The sequence below is a fragment of the Pristis pectinata genome, chromosome 13, assembly GCF_009764475.1.
Source record: "Pristis pectinata isolate sPriPec2 chromosome 13, sPriPec2.1.pri, whole genome shotgun sequence".
NCBI lineage: Eukaryota > Metazoa > Chordata > Chondrichthyes > Rhinopristiformes > Pristidae > Pristis > Pristis pectinata.
This window is the reverse complement of record NC_067417.1, coordinates 18,454,971-18,479,428: the sequence shown is the minus strand read 5'-3', so window position 1 is coordinate 18,479,428 and position 24,458 is coordinate 18,454,971. Positions and strand designations below refer to the sequence as shown.

The 24,458-nt window shown below is 40.1% G+C and overlaps 1 protein-coding gene across 1 annotated transcript in view; it reads left to right on the top strand.

Annotated features, from left to right (window-relative positions):
- Positions 1-21,080, top strand: part of LOC127577464 (polycystic kidney disease protein 1-like 2) — a 103,268-nt gene extending 82,188 nt beyond the window's left edge. Inside the window, exons 34-40 of the mRNA XM_052028689.1 lie at positions 4,169-4,302; positions 9,764-9,891; positions 11,557-11,717; positions 12,493-12,703; positions 16,101-16,202; positions 18,884-19,015; positions 20,931-21,080. Coding sequence (XP_051884649.1) covers positions 4,169-4,302; positions 9,764-9,891; positions 11,557-11,717; positions 12,493-12,703; positions 16,101-16,202; positions 18,884-19,015; positions 20,931-21,029 — 967 coding nt within the window. The 3' untranslated portion in view covers positions 21,030-21,080. The remainder of the gene's footprint in view (positions 1-4,168; positions 4,303-9,763; positions 9,892-11,556; positions 11,718-12,492; positions 12,704-16,100; positions 16,203-18,883; positions 19,016-20,930) is intronic.
- The last annotated feature ends 3,378 nt before the right edge of the window (positions 21,081-24,458 follow it).

Sequence of the window (24,458 nt, the reverse complement as noted above, 5' to 3'; positions counted from 1 at the left end):
TAGAAAACAAAGAGTAGGAATAAGTGGGTCCTTCTCAAGTCAGCAGACTGGTTAGTGGGGTACACAGAAATCTGTTCTTTAGTGCCAACTATTCACAATCTATAGCAATGATTTGATCCCCTCAGCCAAATGTAGCATTTCCAAATTTGCTGATGCCACAAAGCAAAGTGGAAAAGTGTACAGCAATGAGGACCTAAATAAAACAAGAAGACATGGACAAGCTAAGTCAGCATGCAACAACACAGCAGATGCAATACAATGTGCACAAATATGAGGTTAGCCACACAGGAGAAAAACAGAAATGCTGAGTATTTTTTAAATTGTAAGAGATTGGGAAACGTTGACAATCAAAAGAACCCAGGTTTCCTTGCACCGAAAGCTAATTTACAGGTGGAGCAGTAAATTACGAATACAAATGATATGTTGCTGAAGGATGTGAGTACAAGAATAAGGATGTCTAACTATCATTAAATGAGCTTTGGTGGGACCATACCTGAAGTATTTCGTACAATTTTGGTTTCCTTTCCTAAAATACCTTGCTATAGAAGGACTGCAGGGATGATTCACCAAACTGTTTTCCGTGATAGGAAGAGATATTGAGTGCTTCTATTCTCTAGAGTTTAGAAAGGTGGCCTCATTGAAGCATACAAGATACTTGCAGAGGGTTTGACTGGGTAGATGTGGGAAAGGTGTTTCTTCTGGCCAAGAAATTTAGAACTAGGGATGCTATTCCCAAAGTAAGGGACAAGACATTCAGGAATAAGATAAGGAGAAATTTTCTTCACACAGAGGATGGTAAATCTTTGAAATTCTCTGCCCCAGAGGGTTGTGGAGGCTCAGTCGTTGACTGCATTTAAAACAGAGATTGGTAGATTTCTGGACACTAAAGGTCAGGAAAAGATAAGTCAGGAAAATACTCCTGCTCCTAATTCTTATGTTCATATGTCTTTGCTGTATAGTAAGCAGTCTAGGTGGTATCATAAAATTAGAGGGATATTGAAAGATGAATTTAATGAGCAAAGTCATTTATTATTTAATGAAGATGCAGTAATTAGGTAGAAAATAAAATAAAGCCCAAAAGGAATAATTGAACATTAACCTTTAAAACTTGAGGGCCAGACTATAAAGGGAAAAAGTTCTCCTGTTGCTGCACAAAGAGTTAACTAGCTTGAACCTGGAGGACTGGGTACTGTACTTTAGAAACTGTGTAATAAATTTTCTTCAGAACATTAGCTTATGATAAAGGTTGCATGAGCAGGCTTAAATTCCTTTATGTATGGAAAGTTAAAGAATGATTTGATTTTTTTTAGGATTTTGGAAGGAACTGACCTTTTAGGGAAAAGCTTCTTCTGCTGGTTGGTGACATTAGCATAATCAGAGCCAAGCTATTTAGAAGAAAGGCAAAAAAAAACAAATTATGTAATGACTGGTAGAAGTATTGAACTCTCTAACACAAAAAATGTTGTAAACACAAGCTGAATAATAATTTTAAATCTGAGTTTGATGGAATTTTGCTAACAGGGTGTAACAATCACAATAGCTCTTCGGCTGAAATGCATGTGCTTGCTGTACGCTGCATTTGCATGTTTCAAACAGTATTATTGTTAATAGAATTAATAGAAACAGTATTAATAGAATTGGTGTAACTTATGCTGTATGATAAACATGAATGAGGCTGGGTGTATTCTAGCCCAATTTTCTCTTCCCAAAGCAACAGTCTGCAGAGAATTGCAGGTAGCATGAATTTATGCACCCTGCAGTGAAGTTAGTCATGGCTCCAATGTAGAGTGGCAATCTTTATTTGTGGTACTGAGATCACAATCTTCTTACACTTAGTACTTCATTATAGCTATAATAAGAAAAGAAGTTACTTAATCAAAAAAGCCATTCTGAAACTGAAAGTTGAAGTAGGGTGAAGAGACAGTATGTGAGAGGAATGTGCTTTCTGGTGGGTCAGAAGGTTGGAATGGGGAATAGAGGGAAGATGGAATCTAATTTAAGAGAGGGTAATTCAATGCAATTATATTACACATTCATATACAGTATTGCAACATAATTTGATTGGTATCACATTGCCATTGGTTTTCATTCAGTTTGTACATTTTTATCTTCCATTTAATTAAGTCTGCTTTGAAACACTATATACCATTACCTGATTGAAAGGCAGGTAGGTGAAAATGTTGGTTGCTGGTAAATGCATGAATTTAGTGAGGAAGTCTGTAATTTGGCTACTCCACTAATTTTCATTCCAGCTTCCCCTTCCCCCAGGTGCTCTGAGAAGCTTGTCTTTAACCAGAGCAATTAACATGCTTTCAGATTTGTTTTATTGTTTAAGAAAATCAACCACTTTTTCCTCTAATGTGGTTAAGAACTAGAATTAATCAATTTGACTTTTTTTGTCAGTTTTCTTTAAAGCTGCACTTCCAGAGATGTTGAGCTAGAAATTCTTTTACAATTTATTGCATTTAAAACAAGTTTGTAGATCACCCTAATGCTGTTTGTGAAGGTCACATCAAAACATTCAGTTGTGAAGTCCACAGAAGAGCACAGTCAGGTTTCCATGTGAGGCAGGGCTAAAACTGGCAGCGCCAGTTTCAGTCTGGGTGTTCCCTGCCAATGGGTTGTAAATTTTCACAGGTGTCAATGTTTAGCCTTGAGGGTGTGATCTTTGGCACCAGTTCTTAAAGGTCAGTGTTTTCTTTGTGCAAGATGGCCTTGTAAACCACCTGGGCTGCAACCAGATGCTCCCGGCAGCAGCATGCCAGGGAGCTCTCTGTAAGTGCCTGAGTCCAGTCTGAGAATGCCTGAACCTTGGGAAAGCCCACACTACAGGCAAATCCCCCTACCTGCTCTGTGGGCTAATGGAATAGTAGATGAAGTCTTCTTTCCTTGAGTGTGGAGATTGGGTGAGCTCCCAAATACAGCAGGAAGCAATGAACAGTGAGATGTGGCAGACATCAGCTGCATCAGCCTGAAATGACTGAAAGTGATGGTGACCTTGATCTCCATGGGCAATGCAGTTAAAAGAACAAGCGTGTGGGGTCACAGGAGGTCAGGCATTGGAGTGAGGACAAGGAATGCCACTTGTTGTCCTTTTGTGGCATCATCTCAGGGGAAATAGGGTTAGTAAAGCCTGGTTGTTGTGTGAATAAATGAGAGCTGTCATTTTTCAGACTGGAAATTGAAAGTTATATTGGAGTCGAATTTTATGTACTGTATTGCTACGAACACCATTCTTGGTCATTTTACAGAAAGGAGAGCACTAAGGCAAATGAAAATCCTCCTGAAAAGACAGGTCGAGTTTATTAAATGGATGCTAAGACACCTAAAATGGGTGCAATATTGCTTTTCAGCATGTTAGAGCAATATCCGTTTATGCAGCACCATTTTTTTATGGTGTTGTGTGAAGACATTTCTGAACTGTCATCTTTCTGATGAGATATTAAACCAAAGTCCATGGATCACTTCAACTGATTAGAAAAGATGTCCTGACATTACCTGAAGAAGAGTCGGGAGAGGTTTTGCCAATGGCCTGCCCAAAACTGTTTCTGTTCATGAATTATTTGATTTGCAGGGATATGGGGAAAGAGCAAAGGAAAAGAAGTGTTCTTCTAGAATCCAGCAGAAACTTGATGGACCACATGGCCTCCTTCTGTGCCACAATGCTTCTAACCTTCAATGTTGAAGGCACATAGAAATTTCCATGAGCAAAATATTGCAGACACTGAGAATTTTCCACTTTCATTTGAGCATTTTCCATTTTGTTGTTACACTTGGGACAATATTTTGCACAATCATTTTCTGTGTTTGCTGTTTTTCCTGATTCCTAACTCAAAAACCTTTCATTTCTCAGTACTAAAGAAAATTAATGACCTCTTCTCTCCTATTATGTTGGTTAACCAACTTCCCAGTTGACTAAACTTTGCAAAGCAATGTAAATTATTTTTTTTCCTGATCCCTGACTCTATTACCTCATATTTTTCAGTTCCAGCAGAAATCACAGAGCAAGATGTTGACCTGTGTGTTTTCTCCGATGATGTTGATTAAACAATATCCCGGTTGACGAACCTTTGCAAAGCAATCTGAATTATTGTGGGCAGGACTTGTAACAGCTAGTGTTGTTTCATTACATTTTCAATGACATATTACATTCTCCTTTATTCCACAGAATTCTTAAATACATATTTGACAATAGCTGGTTGGACACCTACACGAGAGCCATCTTTGTGGAATTCACAGTCTATAATGCAAATGTGAATCTTTTCTGTATTGCCACGTTAATATTAGAAAGTAATGCTGCAGGTAAGAATAGATACTGTACTTGGCACTATTAACACCCTCACCTTGTTGGTTCCTGGACTGTCAAGTATTACTGCAAAACTTTTTCAAATAGTTCTATAATATGTGGATCATAAAGATACAAATATCTCTAGTCGCATTTTTTAGATGTGCTCCAAGTCACAAAAAGGAACACTGTACCAGTAATTAAACCAGTAGATAAAAATGGGTCAGGCAATGTGTGCAGTGAGAGAAACAAAATTAATGCTTCAGATTGATAGCACGGTATCAGGTCTGTGAAAAAAAAATTAGAAATATCACAGAAAATGCTGGAAGATCTCAGCAGGGCCAGGCAGCAACTATGGAAAGAGGAGCAGTTAAAATTCAAGTTGAAGACCCTACATCAGAACTTCCTCCGTTCTGATGAGGGGTCTCAGATCTGAAATCTTAAATGTTTCTCTTTTCGCAGATGCTGCCTTGACCTGAGTTCTTCCAGAACTTTCTGTTTTTACTTCAGATTTCTAGCATCTGCAGTTTTTTTGGGATTTTCACTTTTAGAAATAAACAAATAGGCAAGGAAGGGGTGAGGCCTGTGATAGGGTGCAGGAGGTTTAATATGAAAAGGTGTCATGCTTCAAGGTAAAACAGGAGTGGGAGTAGCAATGGAACAAGTAAAGCATCAGAGGATGGGCTCAGAAGAGATGTAAATGGAAATATCAGAATTGATACTTCTGCTGCTACATTGAAAAAATGTTAGTAGTGATTATGGTGGTCTTAAGTTGTTGAATGTGCTGCAATGCTTGTAAAGATGGAAACCGCCTAATCAAAAGATGAAATGCAATTCGTCGGCTTTATTAAAACAGCATCGGATGTGACATCAGAGAGGTCAGAGGAATATTAAAATCTGCAGAATAGTGATCAGTGGTGCAGGTTTGATTTCTCCAATAAATAAAGAGGCTTGGGTGCCCCTCTTAAACACAGCAATTACTAATATAAGCAGCTCAACTAGCAAACTTCCAGCAGCAACAATGACACATGATTTTGTTGGTATGGAGGTCTTTCATCAGAGGATGACACACGGAGATTGTTTTAACATTTCTTCTCCTGATATTTGGGAGGGTTAAGTAGTATCATATAAGAATTAAGGTTACTAACTTTATTAATGATGTTGTTGTGGTGTTTAAAATTGAATGATTTAGAGTCATAGAGTGACTCTCCACTCTAACAATCTGAACAAGAACTTGAAACTGTAATAAACCACTACTAGCAGCTTTCATTGTGTTAGAGGAATCTGCCCGTGTTAAGCAAATGCTATTTAATATGGATATATGCAGCATGATACATTTGAGTAGGACCAAAATTAAATATATTAATGCAGAACAGAAGTTTGAAGCAAGGAAAAGATCCTGGTATCATGACTCTCAATGGTTTGAGCTATGACAGATGTAACTCAGAGCAGGGTTGCATTCATTGAATTATTCAATATAAAATAAATGTAGTGCCTCACTGTAGACATTAGTTATGCTTATTTAAAATACTGATTCCTTTTTTGGAACTCCCACATGATGCATGCTACTGAGATACTGGAAAAGATTCAAAGAAGGACACTGAAATGAGTCACATCTAAAACACGTTAGCAAATCACATAAACTTAAAAGTATATCTGTATATTTTTGAGAGGCAAAAACTTGAGCACTTTTATTCGGGTCAATCAAATATTGAAGGGACTAACTTGCTCTTAAATGGACAAATTATTTTGATTTAACAGATTGGAGAAACCTAGGGTTAGCTTTATAAGTTGTACAGAGGCAGAACCAGATTGGATATTAGGCCCAATGTGATTCTCCCAGGGAAAAAGAAACCTATGGAAAAGTTGTCAGCTCATGTTGAATGTGATTCAGTATCTACCTTCAATTAGAAATGTGATTGGATCTGAGACAGATACTTACACAAATGCAACAAGAAAAGTCCAAGAAAGGCAAGTCATGTTCTCCCTGGATCACTTGGGCAGCACAGTGGTATAGCTGGTAGAGCTGCTGCTCATAGCTCCAGTGACCCACATTCAATCTTGACCTCTGTGTGGAGTTTGCAGGTTCCCCCCATGACTGCAGGGGTTCCCCCAGGGTGCCACAATGAAGAGGTGAGAGGGAGGGGAGAGATGGGTAGAACCAGGGGGTTCAGGAAGGGAAATGGGGTGGATTAGTGGGGTAGGCAAAGGGATTATCAGAATCAGGTTTATTATCACTGACATATGATGTGAAAGTTGTTGTTTTGTGGCAGCAGTACAGTGCAAAGACATAAAATCTCTAAATTACAAAAATAAATAAATTGTGCAAAACAAAAGGAATAATGAGGTAGTGTTCATAGGTTCATGGATCATTCAGAAATCTGATGGCAGAGGGGAAGAAAGCTGTTCCTAAATCATTGAGTTTGGGTTTTCAGGTTCCTGTACCTCTTCCCTAATGGTAGTAACATGAAGAGGGCATGCCCCGGATGGTGAGGGTCCTTGATGAAAGATGTCGCCTTCTTGAGGCACTGCCTCTTGAAGATGTCCTCGATGGTAGGGGGGGTTGTGCCCAATGTGGAGCTGGCTGAGTCTATAACCCTCAGCAGCCTCTTGTGATCCTGCACATTGGAGCCTCCATACCAGGTGGTGATGCAACCAGTCAAATTGCTCTCCACTGTACATCTATAGAAATTTGTAAAAGCCTTTGGTGACATACCAAATCTCCTCAAGCTCCTAATGAAGTAGAGCCTCTGCTGTGCCGCCTTCATGACTGCATCAATGCATTGGGCCCAGGATAGATCCTCTGAGATGTTGATGCCTAGGAACTTGAAGCTGCTCACCCTTTCCACCACTGACCTCTCATTGAGGTCTGGTGTGTGTTAGAACAGGCAGATTGATGAGAGGAGGTGTCAAGGCAGATTAATGAGGGTAGTGCAGTAGATGTGGTCTACATGGATTTTAGTAAGGCATTTGACAAGGTTCCACATGGTAGGCTTCTTCAGTAGGTCAGAGGGCATGGGATCCAGGGAAGCTTTGCTGTGTGGATTCAGAATTGGCTTGCCTGTAGAAAGCAGAGGGTTGTGGTGGAGGGAGTGCATTCAGATTGGAGGGCTGTGACTAGCAGTGTCCCACAAGGATCGGTTCTGGGACCTCTGCTTTTTGTGATTTTTATTAATGACTTAGATGAGGGGGTGGAGGGGTGGGTTGGCAAGCTTGCAGATGACGCAAACGTTGGTGGTGTTGTAGATAGTGTCGAGGACTGTCGAAGATTGCAGAGGGACATTGATAGGATGCAGAGCTAGGCTGAGAAGTGGCAGATGGAGTTCAATCCAGAGAAGTGTGAGGTGGTACACTTTGGAAGGACAAACTCCAAGGCGGAGTACAAAGTGAATGGCAGGATTCTGGGTAGTGTGGAGGAGCAGAGGGATCTGGGGGTTCATATCCACGGATCCCTGAAAGTTGCCTCACAGGTGGATAGGGTCGTTAAGAAAGCTTATGGGATGTTAACATTTCATAAGTCGTGGGATGGAGTTTAGAGCCGCGAGGTAGTGATGCAGCTCTTCAAAACTCTGGTTAGGCCACACTTAGAGTAATGTGTCCAGTTCTGGTCGCCTCCATTATAGGAAGGATGTGGAAGCGTTGGAAAGGGTGCAGAGGAGATTTACCAAGATGCTGCCTGGTTTGGAGAGTATGGATTATGAGGAGAGACTAAGGGAGCTAGGGCTTTACTCCTTGGAGAGAAGGAGGATGAGGGGAGACATGATAGAGGTGTACAAAATATTAAGAGGAATAGCTAGAGTAGACAGCCAGCGCCTCTTTCCCAGGACACTGATGTTCAATACAAGAGGGCATGGCTTTAAAGTAATGGCTGGGAAGTTCAAGGGAGATATCAGAGGAAGGTTTTTTACCCAGAGAGTGGTTGGGGCATGGAATGCGCTGCCTGGGGCGGTGGTGGAGGCAGGTACATTGGTCAAAATCAGGAGATTGCTAGGGAAGCTTATGGAGGAATTTAAAATAGAGGGATATGAGGTAGAAAGGGCTTCGATAGTCTTAGGCGAGGTTTAAAGGTCGGCACAACATTGTGGGCTGAAGGGCCTGTATTGTACTGTACTATTCTATGATTCTATAAGAACATAAGTGTTCTCCTAACTTCCCCTTTCTGAAGTCCACAATCATTTCCTTGGTCTTACTGATGTTGAGTGCGAGGCTGTTGTTGTGACACCTTTCAACTAGCCGATCTGTCTCTCTCCTGTACGCCTCCTCATCGCCACCTAAGATTCTGCCAACAACAGTGGTGTCACGGGCGAACTTATTAAAACCCATTGGACAGGTGCATGGGTCATGGGCAGATGGAACCAGGTTATGGGCTGGGGGAGGGGATGGAGAAGTTGAACAAAGGGGGAGAGAACCTGGGTGGACCAATACAAGTGGGAAAGGAACAATGGATGTGTGGGTTACCTGAAACTGGAAAATTCAATGTTCATACCATTGGGCTGTAGGCTACCCAAGTGGAATATGAGGTGGTGTTCTTCTAGTTTGTGTTTGGCCTCAATGTGGCAGTAATGAAGGCCAAAGACAGACAGTTTAGTATGGGAAAGGAGAGGGGAGTTGAAATGACATGCAACCTGATGCTGCCCAGACCTTTTAAAATGTGAGCACTTTCTGAAACCATTTTACCAATGTGGTTGAAGGTGGTTTAAAGGTGGGTTTATGATCAACAGGTTTGCAGGATTTTACATTAATTTATAATGATATTGTCCATGAGCAGTGGGAGAGGTTTCTTTAGCTCCATGTGATATATGAAGAATTACCATTTCAGCATCGTAAATGAGGAAGAGCACAAAGTTTATCGCACCTTCCAACTCCTGACACCTGGGAAGTACAAGCATCTTGAAACACCAGTCTGGTTGTCTTGTATTTTTGTTGGAATGGGGACATTGGGAAGTGCTGGAGGCAGCAGTAATAAGTTTGTCACCTATGTCGTGTAACCACTTGAAGAAGTTGTTCTGCAACCTTGATTGAGAGTTGAAGTTGCAGCAAATACTTAAGTCATTTGGCTTTTTCTCACTGAATGTCCAAGTGCAATTTCAACATGAAACTGGTTGGATTTGAAATGAATGTTCTGTTTTTAACTTGGCCAAAAAAAGCCCAGTTTAAAGGACTTGGTTTGGTCTGCTTTAGCATGTATGGATAGGGTAGTGGGGGAGCTTACACCCAACATCAACGAAATGGCCATTGGTATACCTTGCTGGTGTCAGAAACTATTAACAAGCCAACATAACAATCTCTAGATTTTGGAGGGGCGCGGGGGTGGGGGAGAAGGGAAGGGAATGGTGTTCAGCAGAGGTGCATTGCATTTGATTAAATTCTCCATCTACGTAAACAGAGATGGAGTCTGGATGCCCTTAGGCTCTCTTGCAATGGTCATTTAAAAGCAATATATTTTCTGTTAAATAATGTACCTATGTCTATTTGCAGGGGCCTTCTTTACACACGCTGATCTTCAGAGTATCCGTCTCTACCAGTACACTGATGGGCTGCACATTTTTGTTGTTGCCGCTGAAGTGGCTTACTTCATCTTCCTCATCTATTACATGGTGATTCAGGTGAGTCTATGAAAGGTAAACTTTATGAGGAACTGTACAATAGCTGATGAATGACTGGGATTAAGAGACACTAGAAAAAAAATTCAGGATAAGGGAAGATTTTGTATACATTCAGTCACAAGCACAAAGCTTAATGGAGATTTGTGGTCCTACTCAAGAGGCAAGGATTAAGAAGCATTCATGAAAATTTGTATTTTTAGGGAAATAATTGCCTCTCATGTTTTTACACTCCCTTTACTATGATGAAGCAACAGGAATGACAGCACAATGAATCAGAGTGATTGAGCTTTAAATTTGTCATTAATTTCATTGGACCTGAGCCAGCTCTTTGGCAGCTATGTGTAATTAATATAAATGCTGTTTTTTTTTCTATGTAGTAATGAAAATATTATTATTTCCAAATATTTATCCAGTTCTCTTTTGAATATTGGGATTTTAAAATTGCCTTCCACTGCAACTTCCAGTTATGGAATTCCAGATACTATAGAACAAAAGTTTTTCCTCCATGTGGACTCCAATTCTTTTGCCAGTTCCTTAAGACTGTATCCTCTGGCTACCAATAATTCCGCCAGTCAGAAACAGCTTCTCCTTGATTACTCTATCAGAACCACTTAAGTCTTTTAAATGTCTTTCAAGAAGTTGTGTTCCTTGAAATCATGGGCTTGTGCTCACATCTGAATCTTACCACTCCACCAATTGTGGATCAGTATTCAGTTATTGAGGCCTTAAACTCTGAAATACCCTTCGTAAACATCCGAATCTTGCTACCTTTTTTTCCTCATTTGAGACATTTCTCTTTAAAACATAAAACAAACTGCTGGAGGAAATCAGCAGGTCAAGTGTCATCTGCGGAGGCAAGGGGATGGTCAACATTTCGGGTCATGACCCTGCATCAGGCCTCTAAGTTCCTCCAGCAGTTTGTTTTTCACCTGAGATTCCAGCATCTGCAGTTTCTTGTGACTCCTTAAAATATACCTATTTGGAAAAGGTTTTATCATCTGCTCCGTTATCTCCTTATGCAGCACAGAACCAACTTGACGATGCTCCTGCAAATTTCCTTGGAATATTTCTGCTATGTTGATAGAACTATACAAATAAAAGTAGTTGTTGAACCAAAACTCCTCTTGACTTTATGTGCTCGAAAGAAGAACAATCCTGTCTTCTCCAGTCTCTCCATATAACTGGTGCAGAGGCTACCAATACTACTGGTGTGTCCTCTTCAATAAGAAACAGATTCCATGTTTGTGAAAAGCTCAGCAGCAAAGCAGAACTAGGCTTTTCCACTCAAGATATGGATAACAGACAGGAGGGTGAACAATTTTCTAGTATCGGGTTTCATAATCTATTATCAACAGCATCCAGATAGGGTTCCTTCCTTTTCTGGGAACCATTGTACATTTGTGTTTTCCTTCCAATATTCTGCTGGTGCACCAAACACTTCTGCACATATAGAGTGAGGTCAGGGTGTCACAGCTGGAGTACTCCACTGGCAAAACATAAGGATTCATTGGAGACAAAGTCACACCACTATTCAAACACCCTGACGCGTTTTACCTCTTTGCAGGAGTTGACTGAATTTCCATCATTTTCAACTTTATTATCAGAGTTTATGCATGGGTAAATCTTTTCCCTTTTATGTACTATATATTTTCTGATCTTTCCCAGAGCAAACTATTGAAGGAACAGAAATGGAATTATTTCCAAAGTAAATGGAACCTTCTGGAGGCAGCCATTATAATGATCAGCTGGAGTGCACTTTCTATATTCATAAAGAGAACAGTTCTAGGAAAGCGAGACATTGAATATTACCACAGTCACCGAACAGGGTATGTCCTTGTTTATCATTCAGAATTTTTAAAGAGCATAATATTAATTCCTGTTTTATCATGCATTCCTGGAGTGTGCTCCAAATTTTAACTGTTGACTATTTCTTAAAAAATATGCGTAATATCCAAAATAATAATGATCCCTGGATATGAATATAGATTAAGGGTGTGAATTGACAGTAAAAAGCCACAGTAACTGAACATAAGTTATTCCAAATATTCCAAAAATAATAGCTTCTGCTGAGGAGTGTCAATACTAGAACATAACTTTGCCACATGGAGTTTGACTCACTTTGGCTTCTAAACACAGCAAGATAACAGCCATATTCCATCCATGTGTACATATAGGACGTACAACCTGCTACTCTACAAGAGTTTGCTGCACTTTCTCTCTATGGTGTTTATAAATTGAATTTCCCATTCCTCCTTTGGCATGATATTTACCTTCATTCACTTTCTCTCAAAACCTGCTTTATTTGCTACCTATTGTTAGTGTTTTCACGTGCAATTATTGATTTCCTTCGCTGAAGGTGACATTGAGTGAACTAAATGTTACAGAGCAGATATTTCCTATTCTGGAGGCAAATGAAACCATTCACTAAGCACTAAGAGAATTGTTTGCAGTAAAAGTCTGATCAGCTTCAGAAGACTCAAAATGGCACATCTGTTTTCAAAACTGTTACTAAAGTGATGAAAGTTGCCTGAAGGGCATTTGCATTCATATGTATTGTTCTTGAGGTTATGTTTAATCTCTATTTTACTGTGTTTGTTACAGGTTTGTAAGTTTCTATGAGACTGCTATGGCAGATGCAATAATGGGTTATTTAATTGCTTTCCTGGTTCTCCTAGCAACTATCAAACTATGGCATTTGCTGCGCCTTAACCCCAAGCTCAATATGATTACATCTACATTAAGAAGGGCATGGGGAGACATCTCAGGATTCCTGACTGTCATTCTGATCATGTTCCTGGCCTATTCTATTGCGGTGAGTAGTTGTATTATTCCTGCAAGAATAATACAAAGTATTTCCATTGGTTTATCTTTATTTAGGTTTAATAATCACAGTGGATTTATTCTCACCTTGCGCTTTGGAAATATGTGCTTAGGAAATACAGATCAAGTTCAGCTTATGATGGTGGAGCAGGCAAATATAGTATTAAATTTTCTGAGGTCACAGATTATTCTAGATACGTAATTTTCTTTGAGATGTATTCAGTGAAATCTATTTTGAATTTAATGTTCATTAATTTCCATCCACGTAGCCGCTGGCCTTATTTTCTGGAGTTTTTTGGCTGGTCTTCTATCTTCCAGTGTCAACTTCTAGAAAAGTGGGAGTATCTGGGAGTAAATAATTTACCCAGAACTTTGAAGTCAGGAAAAGGTTCTTCAGCACCAATCACACCACTCCATGTAGGTCGTACCACTTTGAAGAACATTTAAAAAGCTGCAAGAACTAGCAGAGTCATGCCAACAACCAGTAGAAATCATTCAACAGCTAACCTGCAAATGGTTGATAATGTCTTTAAATAGTACTTGGAGTAGAGTTCTTCCAAGAGTTCAGCTCTGCAAGTCAAAGGGAGGGCATTACCTGGAGCATTGAGTTTCAATATGGTGGCTTTGGCTCCAATGTTTTTTTTGTGTATAGTGCCTTCACAGTATACTGATGGGTGGGGTGGCTTTAGCTTTGTTGGCATCAATGCCCTCATTAAGTGGTGGTGAACATGACTCATACCACAAATGTGCTATCAACCCCAAAATCTGAAGGTCCTCATTGGTCCCTCAGTGAAGGTGCAAACTCAAGAATATCATTACTGCATTCATACTTATTCACCTGCTGCCAATGTCCACTCTATCTTATCTCCATATGGTCTTTCTCCTGACTCTTCTCTTCCCTTGCTGGATTTTTCTGTCTCTGTCCCAGGGACAGGTTAGGAACAAACATCCATTTCAAGCCCAGAGGCACCCGCAACTGTCTTCACCATACTTCCTCCCACCCTGCCTTCTCCATTCTCCCACTTATTCCATCTCTGTCATAGTTGCTCCAGTGATGAGACTTTCAGAGGTGCCTCTGAGATGTCTTCTTCCTGAGCCCTGACTTCCACCCTACCATTGTTGACAGAGTCCTTGGCTGCATCTCATCAATTTCCAACAGTTCTGCTCTCACCCCTAATCTTCCTGCTCAGATCAAGGATAAAATTCCCTTATTTTTCATTTTTTACCAATCTCCATTCAATGGATTATCCTTTGCAATTTCCATTACCTCCAATGATATTCACCACCAGATATATCTTCCTCTCCTCTCCCCTATCAGCATTTCCTTCACAATTCCCTGGTCAGTTCTTCTATTCCCACCAACCACTTCCCTCCTCGAGACACTTTCCAAAGCAACTGCAGTTGATACAACTCCTTTCCTTTTACCTATTTCTTGAAGCAACACCTTTCCTTTTACCTCTGCCTTTCCCATCATCCAGAGACCCTTACAGGAGAAGCCACAATTCACTTGCAATTCTTCCAACCTAATCTACTGTATGTGGTCTCCTTTACAATACAGAAACTAAAAGCAAATTAAACGACTGCTTGGCAGAGCACCTGCATTCAGTCTGCAGGGATGACCCTGAGTTTGTAGCTCTTCATCCCACTCCCACTCTGACCCATCTGTCTGTGGTCTCCTGCAATGAGGCCTAATGTAGGCTTGGGAATAGGATCTTATCTTCCATCTGGGCATGTCTTAACATTGAATTCAACAATTTTAGCTAATTTATCTTTTCTGTTTGTATCAGAATTGACCAGTTCTGCTATAGGTCATCCTTCTGTAATACTGACTCAATTTTTCTCTTGTCACTAGTATGGCCTGAGCTGTCAGCCATTTCCTACAGCTCTGCATTTCACAGCTTTTGCACATTTGTTTGTTTTTATTCTCTCTCCCTCTTTCTCTGTCTCTCTCTGTCTCTGTCTCTCTGTCTGTCTCTCTCTCTAGCTGTCCTCATCGACCTATCAACCGGATGGCTTCATCAATAGCTTTTCCCATTTCTTCAACCTGAAATGTTAACTCTGTTTCTCTTTCTCTGTCTGGCCTGTTAATATTTCCAACATTTTCTGTTTTTATTATCACAAATGCGTTTCGAGGCAACTCAAAGTCAAAGTGGAGTTCATTGTCATATGGCCATACACATATGCACAGGTGTAATGAAAAACTTACTTGCAGAAGCATCAGAGACAAATTGCATCAGATAAGCAGCATTCGCAAGAAAAACATAAATTAAACATAAATTATACACAATTTTTACAAGAAAGAACATAATTAGAATTTTGTTCATTGTAGTCCATTGTAGTGCAAAGTGTTTAAAGTGGTCATAGTGTTGCTGTACTGAGGTAATGATTAGGGTTGTGCCGGTTGGTTCAAGAACCATATGGTTGAAAGGAAGTAGCTGTTCTTGAACCTGGTGGTGTGGGGCTTCAGGCTTCTGTACCTCCTGCTCAAATGTAGCTGTGAAAAGATGGCATGGCCCAGATGGTGGGGATCTTATATGATAGATGTTGCCTTCTTGAGGCAGCAATACTGGAGCTGATTTTGCACTTGCATCACCAAATGGTGTGCCAAAATATTTAGCGATATTATTCAGCTTACTGCCAAATGTTAAACAAGGGAGATTCCTGAAATTCCCTGTTCAAAAAGACCTGGTACATTTCATTTTTTTCTTTCTAGGCAGCAGCAGGTGAAATGGGGAAGGATCTTTGCAAGGATTTCAGGCACTTCACCCCACACACATCACTCTGTAGGCTTTACTTGACAAACAGATGTACCAAAACTGAAAGGGAACCCACTTCCTCATTATCACCATACACTTCCCTACACACAAAACTATTTGCAAAATCATGGCTGCAGTGACACTTTGCTCTGCTTTTGCCCTACAACTAAAGAGAGTCTACCAGGCAACAAGGGCTATCATTGCCCAATTACTGCACATGCGGGCAACCTCCATGGAGTAAAATATCCATTCAAGTAAAAACAGAAAAAACTGGAAACACTCAACAGGTCAGGCAGTAGCTATGGAAGGAGAAACAGAGTCAACGTTTCAACTGTAATTTTTTTTGGATTTACAAACTATCCGTTGACATCCTTTGGCTGTTTGACTGATTATTTGCATAAATTTAGGATGTAAAACTCTATTGCCAGTTTTGATAATATTTTCTTTTGTGTCCCTTTAATCTGTGTCATTGTTTGTTCTGGGTGGCTTTTCATCAACTTCTGCAACTATATTTTAAATGATGCAGAAGCAGGAAACTTCCTTAGACCTCTTTGACTTTCAAATGTGGTAATTTAACATCCAGCACTGTAATGAGAAAATCATTATGCATGCTGCACTATCTCTGTTCTACAGACTAATCTGATGTTTGGTTGGAGTATGTCCTCTTATAAAACCATATTTGATGCTGCAGAGACAATGGTCAGTCTTCAACTGGGGATCTTCAACTATGAAGAGGTATGGAAAACAAATACTGTAAAAATAATTCTCAATTCATTGCAGAAGTTGTATTCTGAGTTGATCTGTAGCTAATGCATTTGAATCTATTTTGACAGGATTCCTGATTCTATGTGTTTTATAGTGCAAGTGTTGGAACAAGTGGGACAAGTGTTTGTCGGTTGTATTTTTCAGAGTTTGTAAAGTGATTCCCTCTGAAACGTGGCCCAAAGGCATACACATGTTAACATCCATTTGAACAGATGAATTACGAGCAGGAAGAGGCCAATCCAGTCCTTCAACCTCTCCATCATTCACTGAAACTGTGGCTGATTTGATCCTCAATCTCAACTCTACATTCCCATCTGTCTGCAGCAACCTTTCACTCTCTTGCTTTACAAGAATCTATCTGCCTCTGCCGTAAATATATTCAAAGACTACTCCATCACCTTTAAAGAAAAAGAGTTCCAAAGATGCATGACCCTCTAAGAGAAGAAAGTTTTGCCTCATTACTATCTTCAATGGACGATGCCTTATTTTTAAACAGTGACTCCTAGTTCTAGATCCTCCCACGTTAGGAAACATTCACATCGCCCCTGCACGTCCAGGATTGTGCAGCTGTAGTACTGCAAGTTTCAAAGCAGCTACAGCATCCAATGTCTTTGCCCCACCATGCATGGCTGCTATTCAATATGGGCCCAGCCATTTCAAATCATATTACATCACAATTGGTTTTGAAGGCACTCTGAAAGTAATATTGATAAAAATGGATTATTGGTTGGACTGATCTTATCTAAATTCAATTATCACTTAAGACCAAACATTTCTCTGTGGCTTTAAGAACATGTAAAATTGACACTGCACAAGGGGCTTATTGCTAATTTATTGCACAGTCCTTCACTGCAATATTTTATTGAGTCCAAGGCCCAAGACATTGTGTGTATGATAGAGAGGCCCCTCACACAACTGTGCAGTCAAAGGCCTTTCCTCCACTAACTCTGTCACCACTAGTGCTGGTTGGTTAGTTAGGTTGGGATCACAGAGGTGAGAGGAGTTTGAGAGGGGTGCAGGGAGTGAGGAAACTTGGGGATGGGGGTTACATGGGCAGTTTGAGGGTGCAGATTGATACTTCAATTATCAGTTCAGGAGTTCAATGCTTGCATCTGGACTTCGAACATCAGAGTCACAAATGAATAGAAATAGGGTTGGAGCTTCAATTAGGTGGGGCAATTTAAAAACGTCTTCATTCCAGGGTGAGCAGGGATGTCAGAGAAGTGAAGTCTCTGGCAGGATGGGAACCAAGATGTGCTTGAGGAACTTGAACAATGTCACCAGTGAGTTTGGGATGGAATTGAGGAGGGAACAATACGAAAGATTCTGAAAGTAGGAATTACCTGAGAGAAAACAATGGAGGATCATGTAAGGGTTATTACTTTTAATAATACAAAAGTGAGCCTAAGTCCCACTTCTGTGTTAATGACCTGCATACATTCCTGGGTATTGGATGCACCCAGGAATTTTGCGCAAGTAATGAGGAAAATGCATGATGCATATTCTTTGACATCACTCTGCATCCAAATTGCACAGATGTGTTTAGGAAATGGAGTTTTGAATAAATTCCTTCACAGACCACATGAAAAAGTGTTATGCTATGTTTGGTCTCCGTTGCAATTTGCTTTGAAACTGAAGTGGTGCTGTTGCGCAATCCTGGACATGCATATGTGTATGCATTTGTCCCCCGCCCATAATTTCAGAGGGACTAAAAATTCGTATTCCTGAAAAATAAAACTGACCATCACAAAGAAGGAACCTTACATGCTCCAATACCTTCAGTACAACAGTGTAAAACTATGGAATGTACAAAACATTTGGGTTTTCCAATTTACATTCACAAAATAAAGCATATGTGTGGCAGCTTTTCACTTGTTTTCTCTGAAGAAAACAAGTACATTTAAAAGACTTTTTGATCTTGTTATTTAAGATTGGGATTTCAAAAGTGTGTAGTTTGTTAAACTATCTGCTGAACCCAGAAACTGTGCTGTGTAATTTACATCGAACATCATTCAGGTTCCTCTCAGTGTGAATTGTACTGCTGGTACATGTGCCTGTGTGCTCAATTTAACCTGCTCATCCTAGAGCACTTCTGATTATTTGGAGAGTTGAGGAGCCAACAAAATTCTCAAAAATGAAAATAATGTTTTACTTCAGTAAGAATTGCCACTAAACCTACTAAACATTTAAATCTGTCTCAAATGGACATGATATGGTGTTTAAAGTCTTTCTTTACACCATAGCTTGTGCAATACAGAACTCAAACTTCCAGAATTGCCTTCCAACTTACTCTCGTTGCACTGTAATCCAGGTTCAGAAAATGACTTGATCCCAAAGTGATCCAATCATATTTAACATTACGAAGTGAAAGTTGCAAAATAGAAGTGTTCATACTGTTGCACTTTTCTATTTACATCTTTATGATGGCAGTGATATTCTTCAGGTGATTTGGTTCACAAATCAATTTAATTATTACCTTTATGATGCCTGGGTGATAAGCCCCCAAATGGAGTTTCACACAGAGTCAGTGCACATCAGATCTGCAATTGTAATTATTTTCACAAATAACTGAACTTCTGCTTGAGAGTTAAATGTATTTACCAAAATACATTGGTTTAAATTTGAACTTTTTTTTTGCTTTACTTGACCAGGTATTGGACTATAATCCAATTCTAGGTTCATTTCTGATTGGGTCGTGCATCGTCTTTATGACATTTGTCGTGCTGAACCTTTTCATTTCAGTTATACTTGTGGCATTCAGTGAAGAGCAGAAGAATTACAAGGTTTGCATTGTAATCTTTATTAACTTATTTTATTTGTTTCTATATTATTTCATTTTTCCATATGACATAGGAGGCCATTCAGCCCATTGAGTCCATACCAACTCACAGAGCAATCTTACCTGTTCCATTCCCTGACTTATTTCCCTTTAACTTTCTCTCTCTCATATGCCCAATAACTCCCCTCTGATTCTCCTACCACTGACCAACACAAGAGGTAACTTACAGTGGCAAATTAACTCAACAGCCAGGATGTCTTTGGAATGGGAGGAAAAAGGACACCTGGGGAAACCCATGTGGTCACAGGGAGAATGTGCAAACTCCACACAGACAGCACCAGAGGTCAGGATTGAAAGCTGCTCACTGGAGTTGTGATGCTGCAGTGCTACCTGCTGTATCACTGTGGTGCCCAAGTTGCTCTGTACCAACTGTATATCTTCATGGTATTTTAATACGTGTTTTAATTATTATTCAATAAATTGCTGCTTTACTTTACAATATAGAATCCTTTTTAACTAATTTATTTATCCTCGAGTCAGAAATTCCTCCGCATATATTCTTTCTCCTTTGGTTCATCTTTATGGACAACGTGAAGGCTGCTCTCTTCTTCAAATGCAAATGACATTGATTGTCAGTAGTCATTAAGCCACAAGGGCTTTAGCAATGAACTGGATCAATTTAAGAGGCAATCTAAATTGGCAGATCACATCCAAAAAACAGGGATTTTTTTTGGCATTAGATTTGTCTGTTTGAGTTTGGCTATAGGTCTAGTCATTTGAATTTAACTGCCTGGTTTAACTATTCAAACATGGTAAGAATGTTGATTGGGAAAGGCTGACCTGCTTTGTGAGTTTACCACTGAGAACAGGGCTTTCCAACTAGCCACGCCAAACTTAAACAGTTCAGTAGCTTCATATATGAATGTATAAAATCTTTGGGTAAGAACTGCTGATTCATCAAACCTGGCCTACAAGGTGTCCATCTGTGCCACCCCCTATCAAAAACAGTTCAGCTTCCACTTGGAAGGCAAGGGGAGAATCAGTCACAATATATTCAAGACTCAATATTGAATAAAGGAATATAACTAAAGATATATGCAGAGTGCATGCTGCAAGGGAACTGGATTATAGGCTCTTTATGGGCAACTTAGCTAGGATTCCTGAGCCATATTAAGAAGGAAGAATATAAATCTGTTACGCAAATTGTTCTTGGGCCTATGTGGCTGCATTGATTGAATGCCATTGAAGTTGATGGTTCAATGTACAATCTAGTTTGATACAGGATTGGATTTTGTCTTATTTAAGTATGTTGCACTATCTTTTGTCCAGCTAAAATCAGAGATTATATATTAAAAGATTTTTGACTATAGTACTTTTTGCATCCAATGAAGTATTTTCCAAGGGTAGTCATTGTTGTACTGTAGGAGATGTAGCAGCCAACTCACACAGTGGAATCTCTCACCCCTTAATACATTAATGACTGAATAATCTGTTTTTATTTAGTGATACTGACTGAATGATAACTATTTGCCAGGACACCTGGGAGAAATCCCCTGCTCTTATTCCAAACAATACCACAATATCTTTTATATCCACCTAAGAATATAGACGGGGCTTCAGTTTAATGCCTCATCTGAAAGATGAAACCTCTGATATGGCCCTGGTCCTGCACTGGAGTGTCAGTCAAGATTATTGTACTCCATTCCCTGGAGTGAGACTTGAACCCACAATTTTCTTACGCTGACATGAGAGTGTTAACTAAGCTACAACTGAGAGCCTAGTTGTGCAACACAGTTCTAAAATGTTCGATTTTGTAATAGAGTAAAAGTACAGCCTGAATGTGCTAAATTAAAAATACTGGAGTTGATTTTATGAGAGGATGTGATTAAAGTAAGGAATATTTTTTACTTATCTTTAAGGCTTCTGAGGAAGAAGAAATAGTTGATCTAATGCTGATAAAAGTGTGCAGCTTCTTGGGGATCAAATCTAAGAAGGATTCCTTGGAGTCAGGAGGCTGACTGTCGTAAACACCTTGGACTGACATCTAGCAGCTAATACCAGTTTATGTAATAGTGTGTAATTTGATTTGTTATTAAGAATTTCACAGATTTAAGAATATCTATATACTCTCAATAATATTCAAAGTAAAATGGCTACATGTATGTCTTATTATCCAGCATCAGTGTGTCAAAATAAAGTATGATGAAAAGCATTCATTTATCTCGAAGCTTTCTTATTTCAACTTTTGCTGTTCCATGATTTTTCTTCCATTGCATCATAACACTATTCAGTGTTAAGTCAAGGTGAGCTTATTATCATGTGCGCAAGTATGGTGAGGTATAGTACAATGAAAAACTTGCTTGCAGCAGCATCACAAGAACATAGGTTCAGAAGCCAACCATTTTCACAATTAGGTGACAAGTTAAATTAGATTTCTCTTGTGATTACAAATATACTCCAGAGTCCAATGGATTGTAACATTGCCATACATTTAGCAAACAGATTAAAATTTGTATTGATTCTACAATTATACCAGGTCCATAATGATATAGGAAGCAGAAAGAAGTTATATTTATAAATCCACTGCAAGCCCACAAAATCCCACAGCTATCTGCACTTCATTTCCTGGTTCCTGTAAGGATTTGATTCCATTCTCCCAGTTTCTCTGTCCCTATCACGTATGTTCTGATGATACGACTGTGAAATGTCCTCCCTTTTCCTTAACCACGGGTTTGCCTCACCCAGAGTTGGCAAAGTTCTCAACTACATATCTATTTCCCACACTTCTGTCAGCCCCCCTTCTCCCAATCAGAGGAAGGATAGTGTTCCCCTCACCTTTATGTTCAAGGGGACTGGTCCCTCCCGTGTCTCCTCGGTTTGCTATTCCGCCTCATCAACCACTTCCATTTTATGGTGCTTTTCCGTGCAACAGCAAGTGATGTAACATCTGCCCTTTTACCTCATTCCAAGGAGCTAAACAGTCCTTCTGGGTAAAGCCACAATTCACTTGCACTTTGCTTCAGGGCATCGCATTTAGTGGTCATAGTGTGGTCTCCCCTATACTGACTGGATGGATATTTTACAGAACGTCTCTGTTCAGTTTTCAAGGGTGACCCAGAGCTTCCGATTGTCCATTACTTTAATTTTCCAACTCACACTTACTTTGATCCCTCTATCTTTAGCTTCCGATACAGTTCCAAAGAAGCCAACATAAACTTCAGGAACATCATGTCATCTTCCATCTAGACACATTGCAACCCTTGGGACTCTATACCGAATTCAACAATTTCAGATAATCAGCCTTTCCTGTTTGTGTCAGAACTGGCTAGTTTTGATTCAACGTCATCCATAAATTAACTGAATTTTTCCGTCTCCACAAATGCCATCTGACCTGCTGAGAATTACCTACATTCTCTTCTATTTCAGACTTCCAGCCACAGCCATGCTCTGCATCTCTCAGTTCTATCATGTTTTTTTCCCTCTCTAACCATCATTATTCATCTTAAACAGACACAAGAGATTCTGCAGATGCTGGAATCTGCAGCAATACACAAAAAGTACTGGAGGAACTCAGCAGGTCAGGCAGCATCCATGGTGGAAAATAAACAGTCGACTTTTTGGGCTGAGACCCTTTATCATTCATCTTAATCTATATACACTCCTCCAGACAGATTAGCTTTCATCAACTTGCATTCACCATCTTTGTAATCAGTGCTAAAGTCATCCAGACAACCTTGATCTCCAGTTTTTATTTCCAATTTCTAGTATCCTTTTAAAACTACATGCCTTAAAATATGGTTGGTGACATTCAGGTAATGTCCAATCAGGTATAGGGCAATTGGAGGAAGAAGACGATATAACAACATCTCCATTAATTTGTCCACAAAAGTCAGCAACAATACACTAACTCCACCCTTGACAATGAACCACAATAACAAGGTTCCAGAGACACAAGAAATTCAACTGATGCTGGAATCTGGAGGAACTCAGCAGGTCAGGCAGCATCTATGGAGGGGAATAATATCGACCATTTATTTCCCTCCATAGCTGCTGCCTGACCTGCCGAGTTCCTCCAGCACTTTTTGTGTATTGAACAAGGTTCCATAAACAGCAAGGTTACAAACAATTGGTTGAGGGATAAATCCTGAGAAAACTCCAAGTCCACAAATGGAATAAAAATCCCATAGCACCTTTTTGCAAAATGCATGCAAGCTTCCTCCTCATTATCACTTCATTTGGAAGAAGCACAAAGCATAGCAAGAGCATAAAGGGTGGGTGGGGGACCTCAATATCCTTCTCCAAGAGTGGCTTTCTGGTGTAACTGCTGTCTGCACCCTGAAGGGCAAAGCTGCCAGACTGGATCTGTGGCAATTCATGAGCCAATCGACATGAGTGAAGCTGCAACTTTTTGGTGCCGACTAAACACCAAAAGAACCATCCATACACAAGAGCTAAATGATCCCTCAACCAACAGATCCGATGAAAGCTCTGCAGCCCTGCCACTATTAGTCATGGATGGTGGTAGGCAATTAAACAGCCAATGGGAAGAGAAAGGTCCAAGGACATCCCCATCCTCAGTGACAGTGTGGTACTAATGGAAAGGCTGAAGCATTCATAAATGCTTTTGGTCAGAAGTACCAACTGGATGATCTATCTAGGATTCCTCCTGATATCCTCAGCATCAGAGAAGCCCATTCCAGTTGATATCAAGATATGGATGAGAGCACCTGACACAGCAAAAGCTATGGGACCAGACAACTTGGGTGTAGTACTGAGAACTTGCTCTCCAGAACAACTGAAAAGCAGTGAACTGCAGTTGCTGTAATTCTGGAATAAAAACAGAAAATGCTTGAAACACTCAGCAGGTCAGGCAGCAGCTGTGGAGAGAGATACAGAATTAATGGAGACACAGGTGGCTGCAAAGGCTAAAATGTGGAGCAATGAACAATCTGCTGGAGGAACTCTATGGGTCAAACAGCATCTATGAGGGGAAATGTGGACAATTCCTCCCCCCACCCCTTCAGATGCTGCTCGACCCACTGAGTTCCTCCAGCAGAGTGCTTGTTGATACAGATTCGGATTAATTACATATATTGCCATTCCTCCATTGTCAGTGGGTCTCAGTAGTGTCGCAGTTAGCGTAACGCTATCACAGCGCCAGCAAACCGGGTTCAATTCCGGCCGCTGTCTGTAAAGAGTTTGTACATTCTCCCCGTGTCTGCGTGGGTTTCCTCCAGGTTCTCTGGTTTTCCCCCACATTCCAAAGACGTATGGGTTAGGAAGTTGTGGGCATGCTATGTTGGTGCCGGAAGCGTGGCGACACTTGTGGGCTGCCCCCAGTACACTCTACGCAAATGATGCATTTCACTGTGTGTTTCGATGTACATGTGACTAATAAAGATATCTTCAGTCCTGAATCCAACTGTACTGTGGAAATACCTTCAATG